This window comes from Varroa destructor, unplaced genomic scaffold (genome assembly GCF_002443255.2).
Source record: "Varroa destructor unplaced genomic scaffold, Vdes_3.0 BEIS01000006.1, whole genome shotgun sequence".
Taxonomy (NCBI): Eukaryota; Metazoa; Arthropoda; class Arachnida; order Mesostigmata; family Varroidae; genus Varroa; species Varroa destructor.
In genome coordinates, this window is record NW_019211459.1 from 8796353 (window position 1) to 8822406 (window position 26054).

At 40.0% G+C, this 26054-nt stretch overlaps 2 protein-coding genes across 5 annotated transcripts; both read left to right on the top strand.

The window, feature by feature from the left end:
• Positions 1-1650: 1650 nt before the first annotated feature.
• Positions 1651-3067, top strand: LOC147754827 (uncharacterized). The gene is made up of 2 exons (XM_086993217.1): positions 1651-2116; positions 2480-3067. The coding sequence occupies exon 1, from the start codon at positions 1694-1696 to the stop codon at positions 2012-2014; it is 321 nt and encodes a 106-aa protein (XP_086849343.1). The 5' UTR covers positions 1651-1693; the 3' UTR covers positions 2015-2116; positions 2480-3067.
• On the top strand, positions 1903-25063 carry LOC111252652 (ribosomal protein S6 kinase beta-1-like). 4 transcript variants are annotated; one of them, XM_022810880.2, is made up of 12 exons: positions 1908-3301; positions 15079-15119; positions 15354-15480; positions 15733-15780; positions 15915-16041; positions 18577-18717; positions 18924-19102; positions 19353-19529; positions 20041-20156; positions 20700-20782; positions 20960-21124; positions 21515-25063. In XM_022810880.2, exons 1-12 carry the CDS (start codon positions 3206-3208, stop codon positions 21643-21645), a joined length of 1431 nt encoding a protein of 476 aa, XP_022666615.1. In that variant the 5' UTR covers positions 1908-3205; the 3' UTR covers positions 21646-25063. The 4 variants fall into 4 exon arrangements, with proteins under 4 accessions (XP_086849342.1, XP_022666615.1, XP_022666618.1 ...); XM_022810883.2 differs by having other exon boundaries at positions 20960-21121; XM_086993215.1 differs by lacking the exon at positions 1908-3301 and adding an exon at positions 12608-12682.
• The last annotated feature ends 991 nt before the right edge of the window (positions 25064-26054 follow it).

Sequence of the window (26054 nt, forward strand, 5' to 3'; positions counted from 1 at the left end):
GGCCGAGTTGCTTGTTAACCTTCTGCAGTTGAAAGGTAGTATTGCCCGTCTGTTTTAAACACGCCTGTACTTAACCTATAAAAGCGAAAGGTGAACGAGACAAGGATCTGTCTAATGAAGTAGCTCTTGTTCGCTTCTACAACTCCCTGATCAATCTGTCACCTCTCTTTGTCCAGTTAACTCCACAGTCTAAATTTAAAACTTTGTGGGCCTACGAAACGTTTACATACTCTCACAGTGCATTGTAATCGTTAGCTTATATGCCGAAAACCTTGGCATAAAATTACTATAAGTTATTCAAGATCTTACCACTGTCTTATTTTTCGACAAAATTTATTTAATAATTTTCGTAGTTTTCCTTGTTCCAAGCACATTACTATTTAAATATGTTAAAATAAAGCGTTGTTTAGAGAATAACAAAAACTTGAGTACGAATGTTTAAGGCGTTAGCTCGTATTAATTTGCACTGCATTATAAACACCCTTTATGATTCAATGTGAACTGGCACTGTAGAATGTGTTTTTCGCGCATATCGTAATAACCCTGCTTAATCTTAGATAGGGAAATCTTAAATGCTACCCAAAGTATAAGTACACAGAGAAAGCTTCAACGTGATCAATCCGCGCACTGCAAGGACACCCGCGCGCAAAATTTCCCTCACTTTTCCATATAACCGCGGCTATTTTCCTGTCTTGTTCGATCTTTCTCCTTAGAGTTAATCTCGTGCCTGATCGAACTCCTGTAATAGATAAGATGGAATAGGCGATTGCAGCTTCACGTTGCGCTGCCGATCAACTGCTCGAGGACCTGGTAACACCGCTTTTTCTCGTCCACTCAGCTATCTCCGTATTTTGCTCGTTATAAAATTCAACGCGTTGTTGCAGTAAGAAAGTGAACACCAACACTGCCGAATCCTGACCTAGATATTCGTCGTATAGATTACGGCCACAAACCCATCAATAACTACGCCCCTGGACGACGACGACAACAAGAACTACAACCACCACACCACCAACAAGCAAACAAAGAGCAGCAGCAGCAGCAGCAACAACAACAACAACAACAACAACAAGAACAAGCTTTCGTAGTCCGACTACGGCTATGATACAGTACCGGTAGGTTCGTCGTCTGCAATTTTTCTTTCGCTTTATACCCACGCTGCTATCTATCAGGTCAACTATATTAATTACTGCTTAGCGCCAACATGCAAGAAACGCATAGGTCGTCGACAGGTCAGTGTTTTTTCCTATACAGTTCTGGCGCGTAGCAGACGGCTCGCGCTGGCGCTGCAACGGCGCTCGGCTCAGTTATCTCTGTGCGGGTGTCTACGCTTATGGCAACATGGAACATTTCGGCATCTAGTGGTGTTATAATAATGCTAGCTGACGAGTATGCAGAAAGAGCTTGAACATTTTTGCCTTCTCTTGATCTGCATCTGGTTTCCTGCTTACCCTTTTTTTATAATGGTTTTTCTCTTTCCCGCCTGTCATAGAAGGCACGGCGCTGACGAGCAGTCCCTGTGCGGACTGGTGACGCGCCAACATTTAAACTATTATTGTCTGCCAAGTGCTGCTGCTGTTGCTGCTATCTCACTTCCTTGTGCACCCGGGACATACACGTCTATCCCCTTTCGCTGTTACGAAAGTATGTCTAGTGCACCTGCACTGCCACTACAGGCTCTACTGCTGCTGTGATGGTTGATTCAGCCGTAGTTGGTACTGGCAGTGGCAGCTGCCAATTGTCGGCCGCACGAAATAACAGGCTGGCCAGCCCTACTGCTAGCGCTGGTGGTGGTGGTGGTGGTGGTGGTGGTGGTGGTGGTGGTGGTGGTGGTGGCGACGGCGGCGGCGGCGGCGGCGATGGTGCTGCTGTTGCTGTTGTTGTTGTTGCTGTTGCTGTTGCTGTTGTTGGCCTTCGAAGAACCTGCCTTTTGGCAGCAGAGAAGTCAGTTTGCGGTGGCGATGGTTATGCTGCTCAGTTTGTTGGTGCTAAGGCGGTTATTGTAGAACCGTAATCCCCCACTAGCCTGTATGTAGTAACGGGGTTTTGCTGTGGCGATGAACTGTGGGATATGTGGTAGGCAAGTCGAGGGCAAGTGACCGGCTTTTTAGTTTCAGTAAGTGAAATTCTATTTGGCCGCAACTCGCTTAGTACTTGCGAGCGAACAAATGGTATGGTCCAGCTGCTGATAGTAGCAGTGGCAGCAACAGCAGCATCAGCCCAGTTCGTGTGATCTGATCGGTCGGACGGACGGTCGATCGGTCAGTCGGTCCGGTCGGTCCGTCGGTCGGTCGGGGTCGGTCGGTCGGTCGATCGGTCGGTCGGTCGGTCGATCGGTCGGTCGGTCGGTCGGTCGGTCGGTCGGTCGGTCGGTCGGTTGGTCGGTCGGTCGGTCAGTCGGCCAATCAGCCAGCTTAACAGTAAGCCCGCCGCCGAACCCGTGTATTAACAAAAGCGAAACTCGTCTTCCTTTTTTTAGTTTTATAGTTCGTTTCTGCTCATGGAAAGTGCGCGCTTATGTGCCTACCTGTCTGTCTGTCTGTGTAACGAGGCCGTTGTTGGGTCGTGGAAGCTGCTAGCAGCGCTCAACCACCGCGGTTGCCGTCTGCGGTGTCGATGAGTTTTTCACCGTCACCGCTGCTACTGCTGCAGCTATTCGGTGTGTAAAAGTGCCAGTATTTGTATTGTGGAGTAAAAGTGTGGTGAACAAGTGTGCGCTTACAGTATATCAGTGATCGAGTAAAGAACTAAGAGACAACGCGACGGCAGAACTCGTTACACCGGGGGGGCTTAGCTAGAACGGGGCAGTGCCGGAGGCCCCTGCACAGAAGTGTGCCGTACGTACTCAAAGAGGGTTAGAACCTGAGAACGCGACTCCTACTATCGTGTTGCCACTGTCAAGTCGCCAATTTCCATTACTCGACGTATGGTTTTCTTCTACTAGCAACGACTACTGCTTCTAGTTATACCAGAATTGAACTCTGGCTACGTAATATAAGAATCTAAGAGCGAAAACTTCGCTTATGAAATAATAATTGTATGGTCCTCTACAGCACAAGACGTTTGTGGCGAAACGAGAAATAAAAGTTTTCATAGAGAGTGGAAAGCGCAACTGACCGGCGAACGTTGTCGTTAGAAATCTGCTTACGGAAGAGAAAAAGTAAGCGTTCACTTACGGAAGAAAAGTGGCGAAGAGTAGTTGACGATGGCCGCGCAGCAGGAACTGTTCGACCTCGAGCTTCACGAGGATGGAGCACTGGAGGAGGACATCGATGACGATGCTATTGACATGGAAGGAATGGTATGTACAAAAAAGTCAAGGATATATATATATATATATATATATATATATATATCGAGAAAAAAAGAGAATATCCTTCCGCATTAGATCCTCCGCCATTTTCGAAACGATTTACGCTGTATCACCGTGCACGAAGTTCATGTCTTTCTGTAGCTATTTCAGACCAAATATACGCATATTTCATATATTCACACAAATGTTGCAGAATCTGGGAATAAATCTAGAATCCGATCCGATCAGTGAACTAGTCCTTTCAAAATGAATGTTTTGCCCACCGAATGGCATCATGGGATATAGTTGGGACAGCAGCAGTAAATAATTGCTACGTATGATATAGATAGAAAAGCACGGGTGCTGTAACACGGGGATTCTACTTTTTATGTGTAGAGTGGAAGCAATACGACGTAACAGGATTGCCATCAGTGGGATATAGCTTAAGATGCTACCTAGTGAAGTGAAGTGAACGATTTGTTGGGTTATTGGTAGTTACGTACAGCCACTTGACCTTTACTGGCGCAATGGGAGTTGCAATGGTGACCGGAGCAGTCATCCATTACCACCTTGTACCATTGACTCAGTGACACATATTGAGTATGATTACATTCGAATCATTTCTGCAATACTGTGACTGCTATTACCTACAGATTACACTGCTGCGTCTGGCTGGATTTTATCTCGAGTGGATTGGAGGAAAAATTCGTATGTAATTTCTGTCATCACAAATCTAAAAGGACAGTTATATAAATGTGTGTGTCATACTGATAACTAGATGAATAAAAGACGACATTGGGGACCGACTTTTGGGTGGCGGCATGTCGCTCTTGCTATTGTTTTTGTTGCTCAGAAACCATATGTTGCTTTTTTCATTCAACTTTCTATATTATTAAACGTCTTGGAAAGTGGGTTTCTTTCAGCTAAAACGATCCCTTATCATTGGTCGGGTTGGGCTTTTTCTGGGTCGCTAAAACTTTATCCTGGAAAGACCCGCGCGGCAGATAGATCCAATCGGCTAAATGTTTTCCCACAGTAGGAAAAGTTTGCGTTGTTCCATAGAGCGTAATGTTAATTTCATTGGTTGTAAACTGGCGGCAATATTTTTTTCTTATTTTCCACGTTTGAAAACGATGCCGCACCGCTAGTTACAAGCATCAAATTGTGCCGTTTGATAAGTGTACAGATGTACATTTCTGTGAAAATCGTGTTGCATGACAAACTCTGTGTGAACTATTTTGTGGAGGAAGTTATAGCTACTAGGGAGTAGTTGGCCGCCATTTGACGTTGTAAATACAGTTAGTCTTTGACGTCTACACAGACGGGATAAAGTTCGCTTAAAAGCAAAGAGGCGCGGCCCAGAGCGAAGTCTGCAAATGACGCTTGGGTACAATTCTATGAAGCAAAAATGTCGACCGGCGCCAAGGAAACTGTGGTTACATCTGGTCATCGGGATAGGGTAGTGAGCCACAGCTTATTAAGCAAAGCCACGCCTGTTCTTCTCTGAAAATCAACTCTTCAGCGGCTGGCGGAGAATGAAGCTTGCTAAAATTATATATAAAAAATGGCTGTGGCCATATTTGTCTAAAAGAACAAGAATGGGCGAAGATAATTGTGGTGAAAAATTATTTATTTTTACTTAGGGTCTCTACAGTTAGTATTAGCGATCGTGTTTAATAATTAACGCGCATCTGGAAGCTGAATTCGAGATGTTCGTGGGGAACACCACAATACTAAATATAGTGCCGATATGTATAGCTAAACCGCTACTTTGTCATATTCATAGTGGTGCAAGAGATCTAGTTTATAATAGTTACGTCGTTTAATGTGGTAACGCCGGAAATGTGAGTTTGGTGCAAATTGTATCTTTAAACTAACTTTTTTTGGTAATAGTTATTCTCAAGTTCAGAACTCGTATCTATGAGATTGACTAGCTCGAAACAGTTCGTTATTTTAGATCGTTAGTCTTGAAAAAGCGAAGGTAATTATCGACAATATTTCAGAGCTTATTCTTTTAGCCCCTGCGGCAGTCCCTGAAGTAAAAATGCTTATGTGGTTGTTGTATTTAGTCAGCAGCATTAAACGAGGTCTCCATTGTCCATGCGAATAGCTGGGATGAAAGAATAGGTCTGACTTGTACAAAATACTGAATTATACGTGAACCGACCGGTCAGCCTTATTTGCAAACTGAAATTGCACGGTGAGTTTCTGTGAAAATGTTTTTCATTTTGTATACAGCCCCCACACAATTTCGATTAACGGCTTTTGTTTTTCTCTGTTCTTACAAAAATCAATCAGAATACATTTTGGAACGTTTGCAGATGTAGCAGTTTTTTTCGCACCACGCTAATTCTTCATCTCACGGTTTTAACGTGAGGTAACGTGTCGCTAGGTTTACTATCAGAATCGGTGAACGTTCCTCCTGTTATTATCTTAATGTTGCTCTACTTCTAATCACTTATCACTACAACTACTTTGTGACAGGTTGCTACTAAAGTCATTCACGTAGCTTTAATTGGGTGAGTTAATTGGAAAACAACGTAGACTGACTCTTTACGAGAAACCTTGCACGGGCAGTTCCTATAAATCGTACGGTTCTTTTTTTGTTTTTTTTGTTAAGACAAAACCTAATTTTTTTTTCCTGACAGGACGTTCATACGGCAGTATTTTATAGGTACATAATTCGATACAGGATAGTGGCATAGTAGTGGATTGTGGAACGGCGACCATAACATAAATATTGAATGAAAATGAATAGAAGTTTTTTTTAATAAAAGAAAACGCACTTGCTTAACGATTTTTCTCTACCGTCTGACTTGTCGGTGATATTTTTCGCTTCGTAGAGCAAGCACGCTTCTCAGTCTGCTTGTTGAGTAGTAATTGAACTACAGCTGCGTGGAACCTACTGGGGATGCCAGTCACTAACGAATAGTACTCGTATGTAGTCTTTCAAGATTGCATGTGAGCTGGCCAACATTAATTTCCTGCATGTCATACCGTCCAAAGCATATGTCGCTTCGTGCAATGACATGCAGATTTTCCTAAAACAGTTGTGTCATCTCTATGTACACCGTTTAATTAACTGCGAGGGATGTTTCCGTTAGCTGTGTTGTACCTCAATTGTTTTGATTTCACTGCGTGAAAGAAAACTGGTCCATTACTATTTGGTCGCATCGTCAATCTATGTATCTGTCCTCGAAGTGGATTTCTTCGACCAAAACTAACCCCTTAAAGGGCACCGATTGGGCACATCGTTTCTGGCCCATTCAACGTGCTGCATGGAAAGGTCTTCGTGAAAGGTGGGACCGATTGGCTAAATAGATCCCCTTAGAGAAAAGTTTGATTTTTCCTATACCATTTGGCTGGTCGTAAACCAATTACCTCAACTTTTTTTTCATTTCCCACATCAAAAAAAAGCGCCATCCGAGGCGGCCACTGGCATCGCAGGCGCTGGTATATCATGAAATATATGAAAAAATGTGCAGGACAAGGCCCATAGGTGGCAATCTATCATTGTATATGTGTTTGAGTTTTCGTTGATAAGATCAATTGGATGATTATAATGTAATTATTTCAAATAATAATTAAACTTTTTCTATGACAAATTGGTTAAATTAGTCAATTTGCTTAAAAGAAACCATAGTGTGTATAGAGTGTGTAGAGAATCTACCTCGTTGATTATCGGACAGTGAGGTAATCTAATTTCAAGCAACCTGTTATAGGAATGCATGCGTTCTTGACGTTGTACATAATCTTTATTCAATCGTTATATTTTCACGCTCTACAAGCTGCCATTTTTACGTACTTTCCTGACGTGTCTAGAAGAAAACGATCTATTTACTACGGAGCTCGCTGTCTGCAATCCTACTTGTTGTGATTATATAATTTCTATAATTATATTAAGGTGCTAAGGTTGAAATGAGTTTACTCGTGCGCGCTTCTGGTGTCGCTATCCACGACTAGAATGCTACCGGCGCTGCTCCCGTGTGATAACGTACGAATATGTTTATCTCCGTTATCGCACCTTTAACATAGTGTATAAGTTTGTCTAGTCGCGATGTCATTGGATCCTATATAAAATACCCTCGAATTAGAGAACTAATAGAAGCAAGCGTGCTTGTTTCGTAACCGCTGAAGGGCACAATGTCTGCTTTTAGTCGATAGCGCAATCAAGAACAGACGATGGGGCTCATATCGTGATGAGATCAGATGATATCGCTTGACAACAGGCTTTTTTAGCCTGACATTTTTAACCGATTTGCAACAACCTTTAGCTACAATAACAACTGCAATCACAACAACAAAGTGTAGTTAAGAGTCACCTCTCTTCGAGCCCAGCTCTATATAGACTGCAAGAATGTAGTCGGTTCATAGCATTTATAAAATAACAATTATTAGTATTATTATTTAATTTCGTTAGATGTGAACAAAAGTAGTATATAGGCTCGCAGTATCTGTCTGCCCGTTCGATAGTTGGGTCCGCCTTCGATCTATGTACGTCCATTTGACAAAAACCCAGGGCTGACTAAATCTAGACACATCGCTAAGACCTCAGAAAACGAGCCTACGCGTTGGGTAACAGCCAGCTCGAGTCCGGTGGAAGAGACTTTTAACCAGTATTTACTAGACTGCCTTCACCATTATTATGTGATGGCATGTAACTTTGTGTGCGTGTTTTCAAGCGTTAAACATAAAGGCCGCATATTTTGACAGTGCAAGTGGTATAGTGTGATTTGAATTTAAGGTAGTCCAATCCTTTTTAATCTCCAGGCTTTGCTGAGTAAATAGAACCGCCGAGCGAAACACAATCGTTCCTAATGACCCTGTGATGAATAGTTTAAATCAATGTAAGCAAACAAATTCTAGTGTGAAAAGTGTGAAAATCTAGTGTGAAAGAATCACTTCCTATCTTTCGCTAAAATTGTTGACTGGGTGTACCGAGTTGCTAGATCCGACGTAGCTTAGTCAATTTGAAGAAGAAAGTTATTTTCATGGGTCTGGTTGAAAGCAAAATTTAGTGATAGCATCGTTTAATTACAATGTAAGCCATAATTATTAAAGAAAAAACGTATAAATACAATCCTCTTATCATTTCTTTCGCGCTTCTAGTACCAGACAAGGCCGCATACCTACAATTTAGCTTCATTTTCTTAGTGCCCGTTACGCAAAATTTTGAATGAACCGTTAAGCCACGTCGACGCATGGTCCCTTTTACAACTATTTACGATATATGTTATTTTAGGTTTATTTAGCTAATGGGATGGACCGTGGTTAACCTCAGCGCTCGCCGGGTCATTGTTACATAATTTTAGGCTGTTAAAATTGCTGATAATGCACTAGATGGTGCAGCAAAATCAGGAAGGTTATGTCTATGAGAAGGTCTCAAGGTTTGATTGGATTTGTACAACTGAGTAGTCAACAATCGGGTCTTAGGTAACTTAAAATAATCGTAGTAAACACTATAGCAGACGATAAAGAAAACAATAATGGCGTCCAAGTCGTTAATATAAGTCATTACTTGTTTCAGTAAGTCAGTCCAGTGGACGAGCAGCTAGCGAACGCTGCTGTGTACCAAGGGATCACATTTTAAAATGGTTAGGAGTTATTACAGAAGCTAGTATTGAAAAACTGTGGGATTAAATTCAGGCCGAAAATTATAATTCGCATTCATAAAACGTATGTAGCTATTATTTGGAATAATCGAAGTAGAGTTCTAATACCATTTGTCACATGAACCAGCAATTACTTGTTATAGTGCGAACCGCAATGGCAAATAATATTAGATTACAATGTGACCAATTTGGATGGTGTTTTTTTTTATCTAACAAGAACGCGGCGCCTTACTAATATTCTAAAACTAAGTTAATCTATCCTGTGTACCCCGTCATTTTGTACGGTTCTTCCTCAGCCAGCTTATTTCTCTGGCCAAAGTTCTTCAGGTCTGCTGTTGGAAGACCCGTCTAGCTAGGCTTTGAAATTTTGTTCGCTGTCAGATGTACGTACAGTTACTAATTTCATTCAGAATGTTACAATCCATCGGAACGGGCTTTGGTGAATTCACAAGAACCTTCTGCTCAAATTCTTGTAAGACGACCACGACAATGTTTGCTATGTGCCTTCTCGATTGGGTCTTTTTTGTTAAATAGCCACGTTTGTTCGATGTGATTGAGCCTCTTGACCATCTCGTTCTTCTCAGACATTTGCCAATGTTTAAGACCCCTCTAGTCATACTAAGCACAAAATGTCGTTTTCTGGGGGGTAGGAATCCGGCCGAACTCTGGGTTTGGGCACACCTCTCGGAACTGTTCATTTTTTTTCTGCGTTATATCGATGTGAAGATACCACTTCGTGTAGGAGATTGTCATTGTAGCTGCATATCGCCCGGTGCGACCGGGACGTTGGGTGGCAACGAAAGCTCTATATCTTCATGATGTTCGCTTAGTGCATGAAACACTCAAATTCCTAATCTCAAATTCCGTAAATATCAATATCGATAAAAATGTATTTAGGTACCTGAAGCTCATTGTTTCGCTCAGTCTGCGAATTGCCTGCCGGCGGTTTTTTTTAAAAATCCTGGTTGATCCTCGTGAACTTCAGACAGCCGACCGGCATGTAAAGCATTCTTCAATTCTAAAATGCCAGTTCTTAACTTTACAATCCAATTTTAGAATCTCTGCTAAACACGGCATAACTGCCCGCACTTTTTTGGCAGATCTTTGACACAGGCAAGATGCGAAATCGTGTAGGTGGGGAGGATGAATTTTTTGCACCTGGAACTTTTATTTTGAAGTCTGAATTCGTAAAATTCCATTCACTGTACGATTAGATTACAACAAAATTACGGAGAGTACTGTTTTTTTTAATGCTTTTTAGAAAAATACAAGATAAAGGAACAAAAACAAATTAAAATTACTTACATTCGAATTTAATATATATAAGATACATAGATTACTGCGACATTTATTCTCAGTAGGAAGTAATAGAGACAAAAAAAATGTGTTTAAAGACCAACTTGAGAAAACAATTCGACCGACTAACTTAATTCGGTTCTATTCACAAAAGCAATCCCGATGCTAAGTTATACGCCGCAATAAAGCTGTAGCTAACTTATATAATTTTATGGTTGCTGTTAATGAACAAAGTTGTGTATATGATCTAGCTAGATATATGGAAGGCGTTTTGGCCTGTTCTGCTATGCTACGCGACGTTGAAAAAGATTGCAATTGTCGCCTTCATACTTAGACTACAACTTGAAGGTCAGCTACGCTCTCTGGATAATATATGCAATTAATTTGCAAAATCTTTTGCAATAATAGTAGGTAAGGCTCTAATCGAAGACATTTTTGAAAGCGCCCCATATAGTCAGTAGTTAGTTGTCCTGTTTTCATGAGCCAATGCTGAACACGTCCATCGTCACTCGTAGTGTTATTTTGGCGCCTTTGAATTCGAAACGCTGAAATTTCTGGAATGACCGTCACCCAATGTAATCTTGTGTTTTAACATTGAACCTACCAAAGAACCTAGTCATAACAGATGACGCACGCTTAAAGCTATCTCACTCCTAAGGAAAAAAAACTTCACTGAAGTAAGTCAATTGGACGACAATACTCAAATTCAGAGCGGCCGCTTTTCCTGTTTTTTCAGCGTGAAGGCCTTCGCCCGCCATTGACGGTGGCAGTCACATGAGTGTTGTCGAAAATTGCCATGGAGAGTTAAAGAAAGACAGAATGTGCTTTAGATTCTTAAGGCTTGTTGTTGTTCATGGGGATATATCCTATCCGTTGCTGTACAAAGCGAACGGGACATTCTACAAAAAAAAATTCGAATAAAAAGGCTGATCGGTTATGACACTCCAGCTAACTATTTTATTATGTTAAAACAAAAACGCGAACTACAGCAACTAGCAATAACTCCATTAATGTTTTTTGATTTCTTATATGTAATATAAGTTTATAATATAATTTTTATTCCTTAAGAAAAACGTATACGTTTCTTTAAAACCCTTCTTTTATCAAGTCATGACCTTATAGGGCATATTAGTAGTGCCGTGGAGATAAAAACAACAGATTCGATTGAAAAAATGATACTTTTTTGCTTTTTTTTTTTACAAACGGCTCCTGCATTGACGCTCGTTGTGGAGGCACTATTAACATAAAAGGGGTCAGCTCATCTGATAGTTCTAGCACCGTATTTGGCCCTATATTTAGCACAGGTTTAATTATTTAACCGGCGATCACAAGGATAATGCTCTTTCTGTCTGTATAGTCTTCAGTAAGTCATGGCGTGTCAAAGGAAAACTCGTTGGTCGTTTATTACTGTAAACATAGCCTTTTTTTTTTGTCTGTAGTCGTTCGCTTGTGAATACTGTCAAATTAGTGAAGCGAGAAAGAACCCAACTTGTTAAACCTACTTAAGCTGGAGTGCAGTGACTCTTATATTGTTGCGCTTATTATAGAAACGAAGCCGGATCTAGCTGAAAAATATCATAAAACGAGTAACTGCCATATTGATGTTTTCATTGTGCTAAATATTAAAGTAAGACTGTAATATGTAAATGAAATATTTTTGTAAGCATATCTATATATTTTTAATGAAGTCATTTTGAGGTTGCTACGGACCGGATGACCGTTCCCGCATTAGTGTTATCCGCATTCACAGTAACGTATATAGCCTTGGTTATTATCACGCTGGCCATTAATATTATCGGTTTGGTCAATTGTAATCCAAAGAGAATCAGTCGGGTCTATGAGCAGCTTTTGATTGGTAGGTTTAAACGCTATAAACCGATGATCTCCAATACAGATTCACCGTGTTGATGAGATATCATATCTTTTGTAGATAGAAGTGGCAAGACACCGCCGTTATCTTGGATTCGTTTGCGTAACCAGCTCTTTTATGTTCCTGTAGCGTTGCAAAAAATATGAAAATTATTAGTAGACTGATAACGGAATCTTATCGTAGCACCAGTTAACAGTCGGGAGAAAACAATTTCTTATGCGGAAATTTTTGCGAAGTCCGTGGTGCTGGCCCTGTTGTTTGTTACTACGTGATCTCATTGCATCGGTGTCAGCGACTGCCGTGTCGTTGTCGCGTATAGGGCAAGCTGACGTTATAAGGTGCGGGTCTACCTTGTAGGCTTGCTGAGCACCTTAGTGGACGGCAAGGTGATACTGAACGATTGAGCTCTAACCTTCCACCCCGATCAGCCGGCTCTCTTTACTTTGCTTTCTTCGCCTGGTTTTACCTAGCCTTTCTACTGCCGTGCTCACAAGTAAGGCACCTATTCTCTTGCTTTTTCTGTTTGGTGATTGCTTGCCCGTGGCTTGGCCCATGGGCCAAACGAAAGGAGTATACCAACTGGAAAATTTAGCCGATGAACGAGTCAATTCAGTGGGTGTTTTTCTTTTTTTACCATTTGTTATTTTTTTTTTTGGGCTGTTCGTATAACTTCTGAGGTCGTTACGTTGTTTAGGTTTGGAACAAGAAATTTTGAGAAAATTTGTTTCTTGTCCAGATCTTCCTTTTGTCTTTTAAGCCCTTTTGTTGCATCCTAACCGCTACTAAAATGACAGACACTTTGTCATTGGTTAGCCTGATCTTCGGTTGAAAATAAAGGTGCCTTTATACATAATAGCAGGAGTAATTCTTTGTTCGGTACGTGCCATTAATAACGCACCCTATTAGCTGGTCTTCGTAATGTAACGGCAATTTTTCTGTAATGACAACAGATGATTCAGTCGTGCCAATGTATCACACTAGTGCACCCCGTTCAGCCTATCGTATAGTGGACTTCTAACTGCTGCGTCAATGAGTACTGTAGGCCACGTCGATAGTATGGTGACAGTAGCAAGCCATCGCTGTTAGATGTTGCGTCAGCCTTGATAGAAATGTAGTTTGGCAGTGCAGCTCAACTGCGCGCAAGCGTCTGGGCGCGAATTGCAGCAATTTAGTTCTTTCGGCGGTCAAATCAACTGACTTGACCCGTTTGCCATCTCATACGCTACTGGCTTAAGGCGTTGTGCTACTATCGCATTTAACAGCATTTGAAGCCACTCTGCCAGTGGCACCACTTTTCAGCTGGAAAATACTCCAAAAGAAGAGCAGGTTTCAAAGTATAGAGCCTTGCGGAAGGAAAACGAAACAAACTAAAGGGTGGGGGCGGGGGAATTAAATCAAATAGGTAAGAGGTGGGAGGAGGAGGGAGTGATTAATAGTGCGCATGCAGGCCACTTTGGGTTTCAACCGTCTACATTTTCTTTATGCTAACTACGGAAGTCAAGGCTTCTAGCTAAACCGCCATTATTGTTCAAACATAGATAATGTGTGTCTTAGGGCGTTGGTTTAGCGACTGTGAGTGTTTCTAATGGTCCAGCTGTTTGAATGACACTTTTTAAACAAATCTTCGTTACTTAATTATTACGATCAAACTTATTATCTACTTTTAGCTTTAAATCTTACTTTTTTACATCGGCCGAGGAATAAAGATATGAATCTTTATTTTTTGTCAATGCTTCAACTCCGTTGTGAGACAGCATCGATTTAAAAAAGCCTAGTAGTCGTCGACACATAAATAGATAATCGAAACATTCTGCATTTTGCATCGTCCTCAACTATGCCGTAGGATGGTATTCACGTAGAAAGAGCTAGCAAATAGCCAGAGCTTTAATTTACTCGAAGGCCATAAGCTCATGTCTATTAAGTCGAAGGGCAGAAAGAGATCGAGTTTGTCAACGCGAGATAGAAATCAATCCTGTTGAATATGGCGGTGGCGCTCATGTTCTAAGTATGCGGCTGAGGTAGCGCCACTCAACACAATAAATCGTCGAGTTTAGTGTATCGTGCAAAGTATTGTTTTTGCTTAAGTGTTCATGCGTGCATGTGTTTGGAAACGAATTCAAAGTAAGCTGCCGGATGACCTCTGTCCTGCAGAACAAATTGTCTAGGCCATCGTGTTGGTTATGGCAAACGTATCTTACACTAGAACTTCGTTGATGAATTGGTTTTAGCGGGAAAAATGTGACCCAGATATAGGGATACTTCACTCAATCATTTCTATAGACGATACAGACATTATGTTTATTTATAATATAAATGATGATTTAGCGCACTATTAGGGTGTTACAAGCGAATCCGGTTATTCAGTTGCGAAATAAAATTCCACTGGATTCGCTTAAAAAGTAAATACCGGAGTAGGGTTAGTTGCATTGTTTTTTTAATGAGTGTTCTTTGTTTTAATCTTATCCGTGACAAGATTACAGCGGCAAGTTTAGAGAATGGTCGGTGCCTATGTTAAGGTCATATTCCACTTTATTGGAGATGGAGCATCAAATTGAAGTCGACTTGTATTCATCTGTAGACAATTAGTAAATTATAAGTGATGGAAACCAGTTCATCATAACCGAGAAAATATAATTACACAAAAATATAGTATACAAAAAATAAAAATAGCTTTGCTACACTGAGATGGGCCTTTTTCTAGAGGCAAGAAAAGTCGTAGCAAAAGCAAAATAAAAAATTTAAAAATGTGCACCTATTAAGAAGCAAATTGCGAAAACTTGGCTGTTTAGTAAACGTATTACTACTACGGCTGTATTACTCTAACTACGCGCTTCCCTCGTGACATGAACCCAATTTGAAAGAAAAATTTTGTAGATATTGTTTCCTCAAGCAGAGATAATGACAATAATAGCAAGCGGATTCTTTAGAAACCGTATATGTTTAGTAATTTGTTTTTATTACACGTTTATGTTAGTGATTAAATTTTATCATCCTTTTTCTCTTTTCAGGAAACGGTGACGAAGGAGAACCCCAACACGATCCTTATGGAGTAAGTCAAATATCGCGTCGACGTATGCCGCAAATAGGACAAGATATAGTAGCGCACAATTAACTGAAATGTTGTTCAATGTTTTGTTACATAAACATACATGGCTTCTCAAACTAATCGTATGATTTTAAATAAAAACCAGTTAAAGCACCATATAGACGAAGGATACCTATGCAATATTGGCTTCTAAGTATTTTATTTTACTTTAAATATATTAACTCTATGCATTTACAGCAATCCTGACCTTCAGAAAATTCCAATCTCAGCTGACACAGTTAATCCAGGTAAAGAAAAAGTAGGAACGAAGGACTTTGAACTGCTTAAAGTGTTGGGAAAAGGCGGATATGGGAAAGTCTTCCAGGTTTGTGACAAATACCCATTGTTTTAGCGTATATTTTTTCACTTACCAAAAGTGTAATAATTTTACCGTACCAAATAAATTTATTTCGATACAGATGGATCTTGCTTGCTACTCGATAGTCGCTTTTTGTCTATCTATCTATTTCGATGCTTATCTTCACTCATTGATGAATACCGTTTATTATTTTATACTTTTTACTTATTAAACACTTTACTTTTACTTATTAAACATTTATCAATTGTCTTGATTTAGGTTCGTAAATGCACCGGACAGGATAAGGGAAAAATCTTTGCAATGAAGGTAAGAAAAATGTGTAACTATTAAAGGTGCTTATAGTAGAACAACGTTGTATTATATTAGTAACATTTTTCATGTGGCTTACTTTTTCTAGATAATTAAATTAAATGTTATACATTTTTCGTTTGGCGTTACAGGTGCTTAAAAAGGCGACCGTCGTACGAAACCAAAAGGATACGGCTCACACGAAAGCCGAAAGAAACATTCTTGAAGTTGTGAAACATCCATTCATCGTCGACTTGATCTACGCGTTTCAAACGGATGGTACATCGAATTTTTGGTCGAATATGGTCTCAGCTGGAAGATACTGCTTACAAATTATTTTCAATCTTTCAGATCTTCTGTGCTGAGAGGCTGCACGCTAATTTCGGTGAATTTTTGCTCTCATTATTTGCGGAACTTGGAGAAAGTTTACTGTTCTCGCTGAAATCGAATTCAAATTTGATATTCTACCACTGATCTGTGTTCAATTCGATTTTTATTTTGTAATATGCCCGCGAAAAGTTCGACAATGTTCTTTGCCGCACTCATGTTAAGCAAAGTATTCAGGTAGGTTAAAACCTTATCAATAAACGGCAAATTAAACGTGATTTTGAAATTAAGGAACATCACGTAAACAGTGTTTTACAACATTTCAACTGCTTTTATAGTACCAGAGCAGAGCAGTAGTGTTAGATTTTGTTTTTGTAGAACCTGCGCTCTTTCTTCGGAATGGTTTCAACACTTTCTAAGTAGGATGACAATCTCTTTGTAAGAAGAGTAGTTTGTAGTAAACTCTCCTCTTAGCAAGGCCGGAACGGCCAGTTCAAGACGTCTATTGTACGAGCTTGCTAGTTTATAGCCGAAACTTGGGATTGCTTGTAGCTTGGGTTTCCAGGGTGTTCACTTTAGTCCAGGCTGAAGGCCCGTAAAACTTGCGGGTCGCAGCGCCTCTTAATGGGTCAACTCTTAGTCTCGTTAAGGTCTGGCAATATCAAACTATTTGCGCTAGATTCCAGGTGTGATTATAAGAAAGGCGAAAGGGATCTCGCGGATTGATGGGGCCGGTTATGAGCACGAAGTTCTCGATTTCAATCCTCGTACGAGGTGATAACTGCCCTTCGCGATCGCCATCGTATTGGCAGGTGCCATTCTCTACCAAAGAGTTATATTACCGATACATAATCGCTATCCATATTCACAAAATTAACTTAGCTATTTGACCGCCCTGCTGTGCAAAGCCTGTTATACTTGAGGAATTGTGTCTCGCGGATGCTTAAGACGCCAGTGATCCCGCTGCTCAATGTTTCCAGACTCTTTCCTTTAATATGGTTCTTCTTTCGTCGGTCAGTTCACCTCAATAGCTATATCGGCTGCCTTCAACAACAGACCGATGAGCAGTGATGATAGGCAAGATAAAGAAATTGGCGTTCTCTTGGGCACTTCCATTTACAAGATTTTCATTCACCGCATTGCAGTTTTAGTAAAGACGGATAAGCGAAGCTGTAACCCGGTTGGCTAACATGGCCGGACCGGTTCCTCTGTAAAGCTCCTCACTCTTAAGAGAAGATTCTGCTTTTCAAATTAAATACGTTCGCAATATCTGGCATCTTTAAATAGCGCTACCGGGCCGTTAGTGCTACTCACAAACCGCTTGGTTTGGGTACGGTAACTGTCGATGCTTATTTTGGGTAAGGTAAATATAGGCAGATCTGTCTGTTAGGATGGAAACTGTCTCGAAGCAGGACCGAAAAACTCGATAATACTACTGCCTACTCTTACTGCTATTTCCGACGCTTGATCCAGTATCCAAGCATCCGCACAAAGATGTCAAATATCTCACGCTTGACCTTGTGGATGATTGCGCCTGTTTCTCTTTTGGGTGAGCCACCCTCTCTTACTAACGTTACGATACGGTGTAACAGGAAGGATAGATAATTAATTACTGCTGTATTTATGTTCTGGCATAACGGACAGGCTTCATTTTGTCTGCCACATTTGTGTCAAGAGGATCAGGCGTTGTTCAGGTGAAAAATGTGATCCAGCGGAAGATATATGTCCATAAACTGTTCTTGCAATCTTGTTATTTAGAAATGCCCTTCCCAGTTGCCGTCACTGCCTATGGTACTCGACTATTCCGAGCTAATGGAGTAAACAATCTTAGTTGACGGATCGCGACCCTAGCGTTACAACTTGCTATTCAGGCTCTAAGACGTGAGGGCACTCACTTTGTCTGCTCACACATCCTAGGAGAGCTTCCGACTTTTTACCTAGATTTCGGACTAGTGAAGCTGTAATCTATTATTCGATACACGGAATAGACATTAGGATTCACATCGTGGGGCTTACAAATATACGAAAAAAAGAAACCTCTAATCATACGGCCTACGATTTGAACACGAGCAGACAACTGTGTACGACTTCCACTGGAAGCTTTGCGATTGCGAACTTAGTGACTGAAGGAAAGAAAGCGCCCATTGTAACTGTGAGCTGTACTGTGGTAAAACCGCGTCGTCTGTCATCACCTGGCGTCTTCTCTAGGTAGCTCGGTATACTGACGTAGACTTCGCTATAATTAATACTGAAAATATGCAAATGTTTAAAATTTACTTTACAAAAATAATTGTCATGATCAAGGCAGAAGCATATTGTATAGTCATTTTTTTGCTGTCGTTGGAGAATGAGTTATAACTGTAAATTCTCTTATGGCTAGAACTTCTGCAGGCATCATTCAGTATTAAAACTATACATTATTATTATTGCTATTAGCTTATTATATAGCTATAATAGTGATTAACAATAAGGTTTTATTGCTTATAGGGAAACTTTATCTAATTCTCGAGTACTTATCTGGGGGTGAGCTTTTCATGCACCTTGAACGAGAAGGTATTTTTCTCGAGGATACGGCGTGTTTTTATTTAGCGGAAATTACCTGCGCGCTCGAACATCTACACAGAGAAGGTTAGTCAGTTCTGTTAGCACTTAGAACCGGCATTTAAGTTTCAAGTTCGAATATAATTGACTTCTTAATCATTCAGCACAATGAATGCAAGTCGCTTAGTTATCAGTGGGCTATTCCAGAAATTTTTTTCCGTGGGCCATATTACATTTGATTCAGCTTTCTCGTCCAATTAAATGATACAATATCTGTCATTATTTATTTGTAGGTATCATTTATCGAGACCTGAAGCCGGAGAACATCTTATTGGATGCCGATGGCCATGTCAAGTTAACCGATTTCGGTTTGTGTAAAGAGTCGATTCAGGAGGGTGACATGACGAATACCTTCTGCGGCACAATCGAATACATGGCGCCAGAAATTCTTATGAGAACCGGCCATGCCAAGGTAAGAATCCTTTACAAATAGATCATCATTTAATGGGGTTGTGTTAGAAGCGTGCTGAAGCGATGAATGAAAAAAGAGCTTAACGCTAGCACAAATTTGCCCATTACCTATTTCTCATCTTTGTAAAGCGTGAATGAATAACTTTTTTTGATTTTTAACGAAAAACCCTTTTTTAACATTCTTGTCACGTTTCGCATAGTAGTAGTTTCAATCAATAGCGTTACATTTATCTCACCTTCCAATCACACAGGCTGTCGACTGGTGGTCACTGGGTGCCTTGATGTATGATATGCTAACGGGAGCTCCTCCATTTACCGCGGAGAACCGCAAGAAGACTATTGAAAAGATCCTTCGATGCAAGCTCAATCTTCCGCCGTACCTTACCCCAGACGCAAAGGACTTGCTGCGGCGGCTTCTTAGACGACAGGTATACTTCACTGGGTCGAAGTTTAGTATCGTGTATTCTTATCGCGTGACATTTGAGGGCCTAATTTCTCTAGCAGAAGCGCAGCATTCGGTTAACTCCCACGTAGACCTGAAATTTTTAATAATGATCCTATCTGGAACAGGGATACGGTAATAATTACCAGGTCAAATCATATTAAATCGAATACGAAATCGAAGTACTATTAAAACAATTACGTAAAATCCGATGTCCTTTAGTAAAACTTGCATGGCACCCTTAAGCCTTGAAGTCAAATAAGAATTTGAATTTTTGGTTCGGTTCAATTTAAGTATATCACTGTTTCTAATTACTATCCCTCAAAAACGAGTTTGTCTGTAAATGCGGGCTTTTTTGATATGCGCGTATCTTTGCCTCTCTGCTGGAGTCTCCATGAACCATAACCCAATAAAGCTGTGTCGAACATAATAGTTTTGCTATTCTTTTGTTTATTTACCCATTTCTTCTTTCGTGTATTTCTTTACCTGTTCTATAGGTCACACAGCGATTGGGTGCAGGTCCAGGCGATGCTGAGGAGATCAAGTCTCATCCGTTCTTTAAAAACTGCACGTGGGAACGAGTGACATCGCGAAGTACGGAACCACCATACAAGTAAGCAAAACTTCACAGCTGTAGCTAGCTATCGGTTAAGTAGACGGCATAATCGTCGAAATTGGGAAACCCACTAAGACAGACATAGCTCGGTGCGATAAACCAAACGTTTGGCAATAATGTGGTCGTAAATTAAAATTGGTCTTAATATTAAGCCTTTGAAGACTTAGGATTGGCGAATCCCTGTGCTGTGGAGCAGGAGACCCTCGCGTAACGATAGTTAACGCTGCCGAACTCGACTGCTTCAGAAAAACGAATAGATGAAAGGGCGACATATAGAACAATCGCAGATTATTCTGGTTGCATTATCTGGGCCAGCTGGTGTATTTTACAAGTGTAACGCCTGTTCCACTAAATGAATATCAAAATAGTTCGAGCTTTTGTCTTTTACGTACCTAGTCTCCATAAAGTGAAGAGTGGTTAAGAACTTACCAATTTTCAATATTACTATACCAAGGGTGTCTTCTTTCTTCTGAGCGATCCTAAAAAGTGCAAATCATTGCAGATATTTTACTAACAGTTTGTAGCATGAATGTATTAAAGGCCGCCATTGACAAGCGAGGACGACACATCCCAGTTTGATACGAAGTTCACCAAGCAGACCCCTATTGATTCTCCGGATGACGGTTAGTCGAAATTTTCATCATGAATAGGCTAATGGCTATAAAAATGCTATTATTTTGGCCTATCTATTCGTTCAATTGATATGCGATTAAGATGCAAAACAGGCTTCCTGACTAGTTCTGTTAATAGTAAGACAATTCTGTGCCATATAATTTCATTCGTTTTGTTGTACGGAACAGGAAATATGCTCTCAGACTCCGTTAATCAGGCGTTTATAGGCTTCACGTACGTAGCCCCATCCGTCTTTGAAGAGCTACGAAACCAGGCGGAGCCTTATGTAGTTCGTGCGCGATCGCCTCGGAAGGGTGGAATGACATTCTCGATAGCGCAATCCCAACCAGGTAGTTGTATTCTGAACGAAAAAATGAAAGTTGCTAAAGCACATACGACATTCTCTAATATCTGTTATTGTAAGTACTAGACAAATATTGTTTTAGTTATGACTATTAGTCTATATGTTATTATGACTATTAGTAGTTATGACTACTAGTATTATAGTCAGAATTCGCGCGAGCTTCAGAAAAATTTGCAAATGACCTTTTTGACCAGTCAACTTAGTTCAGGGATCTTTTGCAGAGTTTCAATAGAGTACTCGCTGTCTTACATACGAGTAATTACGTCGATGGTAATTTTGAGAACATTTTCTGCTAGGACGTTGCCATTTATATCGTGGAGTACTGAAACCACATTTCTTTTTACATTTGCAATAATGTTCAGCATTTTCATTACCTCAGGCATCGACGAAGAGGCTATGGACACATCGAGTGGACTGGTGATACCGATTCAACAACAAAACCAATATTTACAAAATCAACACCACCATAGTCAACAGCAGCGACGCAAGCCTCCGCGTCCGAATGAATGAAACGTCTACAGTAGAACCAGAGCTATATTACTATTAATAATAATTATTACGATATTAATAATAGTTATTACTATATATGTAATGTTTACTGTTTTACAATGAGTTTCCATGCGAGAAAGGACGATAGAAAAAGGCCAGTCATACTATACATTCACAACATGCGCGAACATACAGATTCCCAAATACATACATACACAATATAAATACAATTATTGAGAGAGTATTATTATTAGTTGTTGTACAGTAGGTACACACCGATGTTTGGGCGCCGTTTGTGCAAGCGTCACACGTCAGCGTAGACAATGTAAGAAGAATATATCTGCAAAATTTCAAAAGCGTGAAAGGGGCGCGCCGGCCCACAAAGTTACAGAGGTGTCCTTTAAACTATCTAATTTTTGTACCCTCTTTCAAGAAAGCGGACGGCACCTTAAGGGGGAGTGTGTCGGCCTAAGTGACTTACAAATGAAGAGGCACGAGGTCTGCCAGCAGGGCTATGAAAACGCTGTACTACACCCCCTCTTATTGGAGAAGGAGAAAGCCTTGGGGGTGGCCGTTGTCGGATTGGGTGCCTAGTTAAATGGGCAAGCGAAAATGAAAACTCCATCGATCAGTAATATAGCACACAATGGTGTAGAATACATTAAGTGGCGTTGTGGAAAAAACAGGCAGCCTTTTCGGAAAGTGCGGACAAATACCTACTTTCACCAATAAAATCGAAGAATTGTTTTGTATTGACTATTGTTGTCAGATCCTCGAACTGTGTGTTACAGCCATTAATACGGCGATATACAGAAAGAAGTCAGTCGCTCAGAGATTTAGATGGAAAAATTTTACAAATGCAGTCAGCTAACCTTTGGTAAACAGTTATGCAATAGTTTTATGTTCTGGTGACAAGCAGCTAGCTCGCCCATGCCTTTTCTGTTTACATGATCAATGTTGTATGCTGTTTTTAAGCTCCTAAGCAGACATTTGAGCAGCATATATTCCATTAGCACGAGCAACGCCTACTTCTGCCTGTAATTGTTTCACCTCATTTGGTATAAACCTGTTCTTCGAGACTGAGCGAATCTATGCATGACATGCGATGAAGTATTTGATGGGTCATCAAGGCCAGGACATCTGAGACGGAAACGTTGTGAGAGGCACTTTGCATTACTGACGCTTCTAATTTTGCGGCTCGCTTTGATAATTATCGTTGATTTGAAGGTCAACGTCGAAAAACATATGTTCTTTAACTTTCTCTAGCTCGTATTGTCTAGCAGGCGCAGCTCTTCATAGCTATCGCTCTCTTTCTTTGGTACGGTGATAGCATGGATTTTCGCGGTGTTGTTCCACTAAACGTAAAATTACAGCATTTATTACGTGTTTCAAAAAAAAAAAAAAAAAAAAGACCTCTCGCGTCGAATATACGTTGTACGGTTTTCCCTTCCATTAGAAATTGTTCCAAATTTGAAGGTTATAAAGCACATTTCATATTCTCCAATATCAGTCTGTAAGTTCGAACGAAAACTTAGTGTACTAAGTATATATGTATATACTTGGTATAACACGAAATCTACTAAGTGGAACTACTGTTTCATCCAGTAGATTTCGAAATATTTGTGCTAATTCTTCTTACACATACGCGCATTACGGCGGATACATTTTAAACAACTGGTAATTCCAATAATGTTTGTTGTTGCTCGATTAGCTGCTGGAGCAGCTTTCTGCTTTCAGCATTGTAAAACTGTTAATGCTGGGCTGGAATAATCCAGTCGTGTAAGAGAAAGGTCTTGGGAATAGGAACTTTTATTTATTATATCTATTTATTTTCAACGCCCTTAGCTATTTCTGCCGTTTCAACAAGCTCTCAGAATCACCTCGTCAGTATAGCATAAAGGATTTGCATCCATTAGAAGCTCTAGCCGGGGTGGGTCTTGCTAAACTTATTTTGGATCTTTCTGACAGATCTATGAAACGGCATGAAGATTATTTGCCAACGCTAAAATAATAGAGATCTTGTCAAACCACGAAGAGCCACAATATATCGAGAAATCAAACCGGCTTCGTACTGATATCCGCGTGGAAGAAGTCTCAAAAGGGATGAGACGCTACGTTACTACGCTTGTCATCGCTGCGCTGGGGGCTGTTACAAATCTATTTGTTAGAATGTTGTGATAGTTCTTTTGCATATGTTACGCTCTAACATTACACATATACATATGTACACACCAGTACATTCGTTCGGAAAGCTTAAGCATACTCAACAAGACATTGAAGGCATGAAAATCACACTTGTTTTGTAATGAAAATTACCATGTGGATTTGTTTATCGAGAAGTGCCGGTGTCGATGTGAGCTTGCGTCTGCGAGAAGAGAAGCCACTGTGAGAAGAAAACAAAGAAAAACGCTGAGTAACCGTGATACAGTTAGTTTCTACAAATATGACTAGACATTACAAATAGAGGTTAGCAGTAAATAAAAATTGCCAAGAAAATGTCAATGTTGTATTTTTGTGAGGAGAAAAGCAACAGACGAGGCAGATCAGCTACTATCACCATTAAGTTACAAAAAGGTAAAAAAAAGTCGACATAATGCAAAGACGACGAGATGAGGTAGAATGAAGTAATAGCTAATTTTATAGAAACTGAAGAACCTGTATCGAATTAGAAACGATCAAAGGGCAAAAACACAATGTCGCTACAGATCGAAAAAAAATGTTGTTATTACAAAGCTGTTCTGTTGTCTATCGCATACATATTGCAAGCGACGATGTCACTTACTGTTGTTTTAGCTAAAATATCAAAAGGCAAATGTTTTAGGTAGACGTAGAGGTCGGTTGAGAAAAGACGGGATACGAACTGTAATAATATTGTTGATGATGTTAGAATAGGAGAATAACTTAATACGATACAAGTAATCGAAGATAACAGAATTACCGCAAGAGGCTAATGATTATGAAAATAATAAAACAATTAAATGACAAATCATTATGAGAATCATCCCTGGTGCGATTCCTAAGAAACTCCATTATCTGTTTATGTTAGGACTTGTGTTGCTGATACGATCTTTTGTGCAATAACACAATAATTCATGAAATGCATGTTCGTGAAGTACTTCGTGGACTATTTTAAAGCGTCGTTGCTTTTGGAGGACGAGTAAACGTGTACAAAATTCCTCGGCATTGTTCTACGAAGCACTAATGATTATATGTAAAAACGAATGCTAATGAGGAAGAAGAAGTATTTTTACAGGAGAGTAAAGTACATCTTGTAAAGAAAACAACAAGACTCAGTACCTTCTTGAGAAAGAACTTCTAATATAATTGATTACATTGGTTTACTCATACGTTTGCTACCTGACCTGGTTCGCCTTTTTGCAGTGCAAAATTAAAAGGAATATTTCACTGTTTTTGCAATAAAAATAACTTGCCAACGAAATTTTTCCTGTCTTTAGCTGCTAGCTGACTGTCTGCGTGACGTTACCGTAAAAGAGAACACGCCACCTAGAGACGGTATAAGACTTGCCATTAGGTAAAAGAAAAGATTAAGGCTCATTGTGTTAACTTTATGGTACTGCAACTTTATATTTAACTTTTTTTTGCTCTTGGCAGTTGACAGTTTCCGATACGAAATGATTCTCTATTATGGTTTGTTTCGAACGTAGGTCCCCTTACGTGTCCACATTGAGTTTAAAGGGCGAGCGTCTTACCACCGTCCTGTAACAAGAGCGTTACTATGACTCCGACTAGGTGGTTGCGATCCTAAATCCTAGCCACTGTTTTTCGCAGTATCTTAAGTATATAGACAGCTAAAATGGGGTCAAGCTTTAAAATTGAGAGATGAACGATGAAAAGGGCTACCGGTGCTGATGATTAAACAAAAACAAACGAATGACAGGATCAATACCGAGGTCTCTCGCGATCTTTCTTATGAGAAAGCCAGCAGTTTAGCGTGCTTGGTCTAACCGTGTGACCCATCTGACATTTTGAACACCACTATCGAAATGCATCGAAACTTTAATGATACACCATTCAACGTATATATATGTAACGTGAATAGGCCTAATTCGGGGGGGCAAAATAGCGTGGAATATGCAGATTTACCTATGCGAAAATAACAATTCCAAGAGCATCTGCACGATATTTCATTTTAGAACGCTTTATTGTACACATTTATTTACATGGTGTACCCAGATAAAATGTAAATTTTTACACTTTATAAGAGTGATGATTATATATAAATTGCATTGTTTTATGGCTTACTTTTACTCTCAGAGTGTCTATATAAATGTATGCATTTATCATGGGAAAATGTGTATAATTGTGATTATCACATAGAATAACATCCAATCATTTTAAACTGAATATATATATATATATATATATATATATATATATATATATATTCAGTTTAAAATGATTGGATGTTA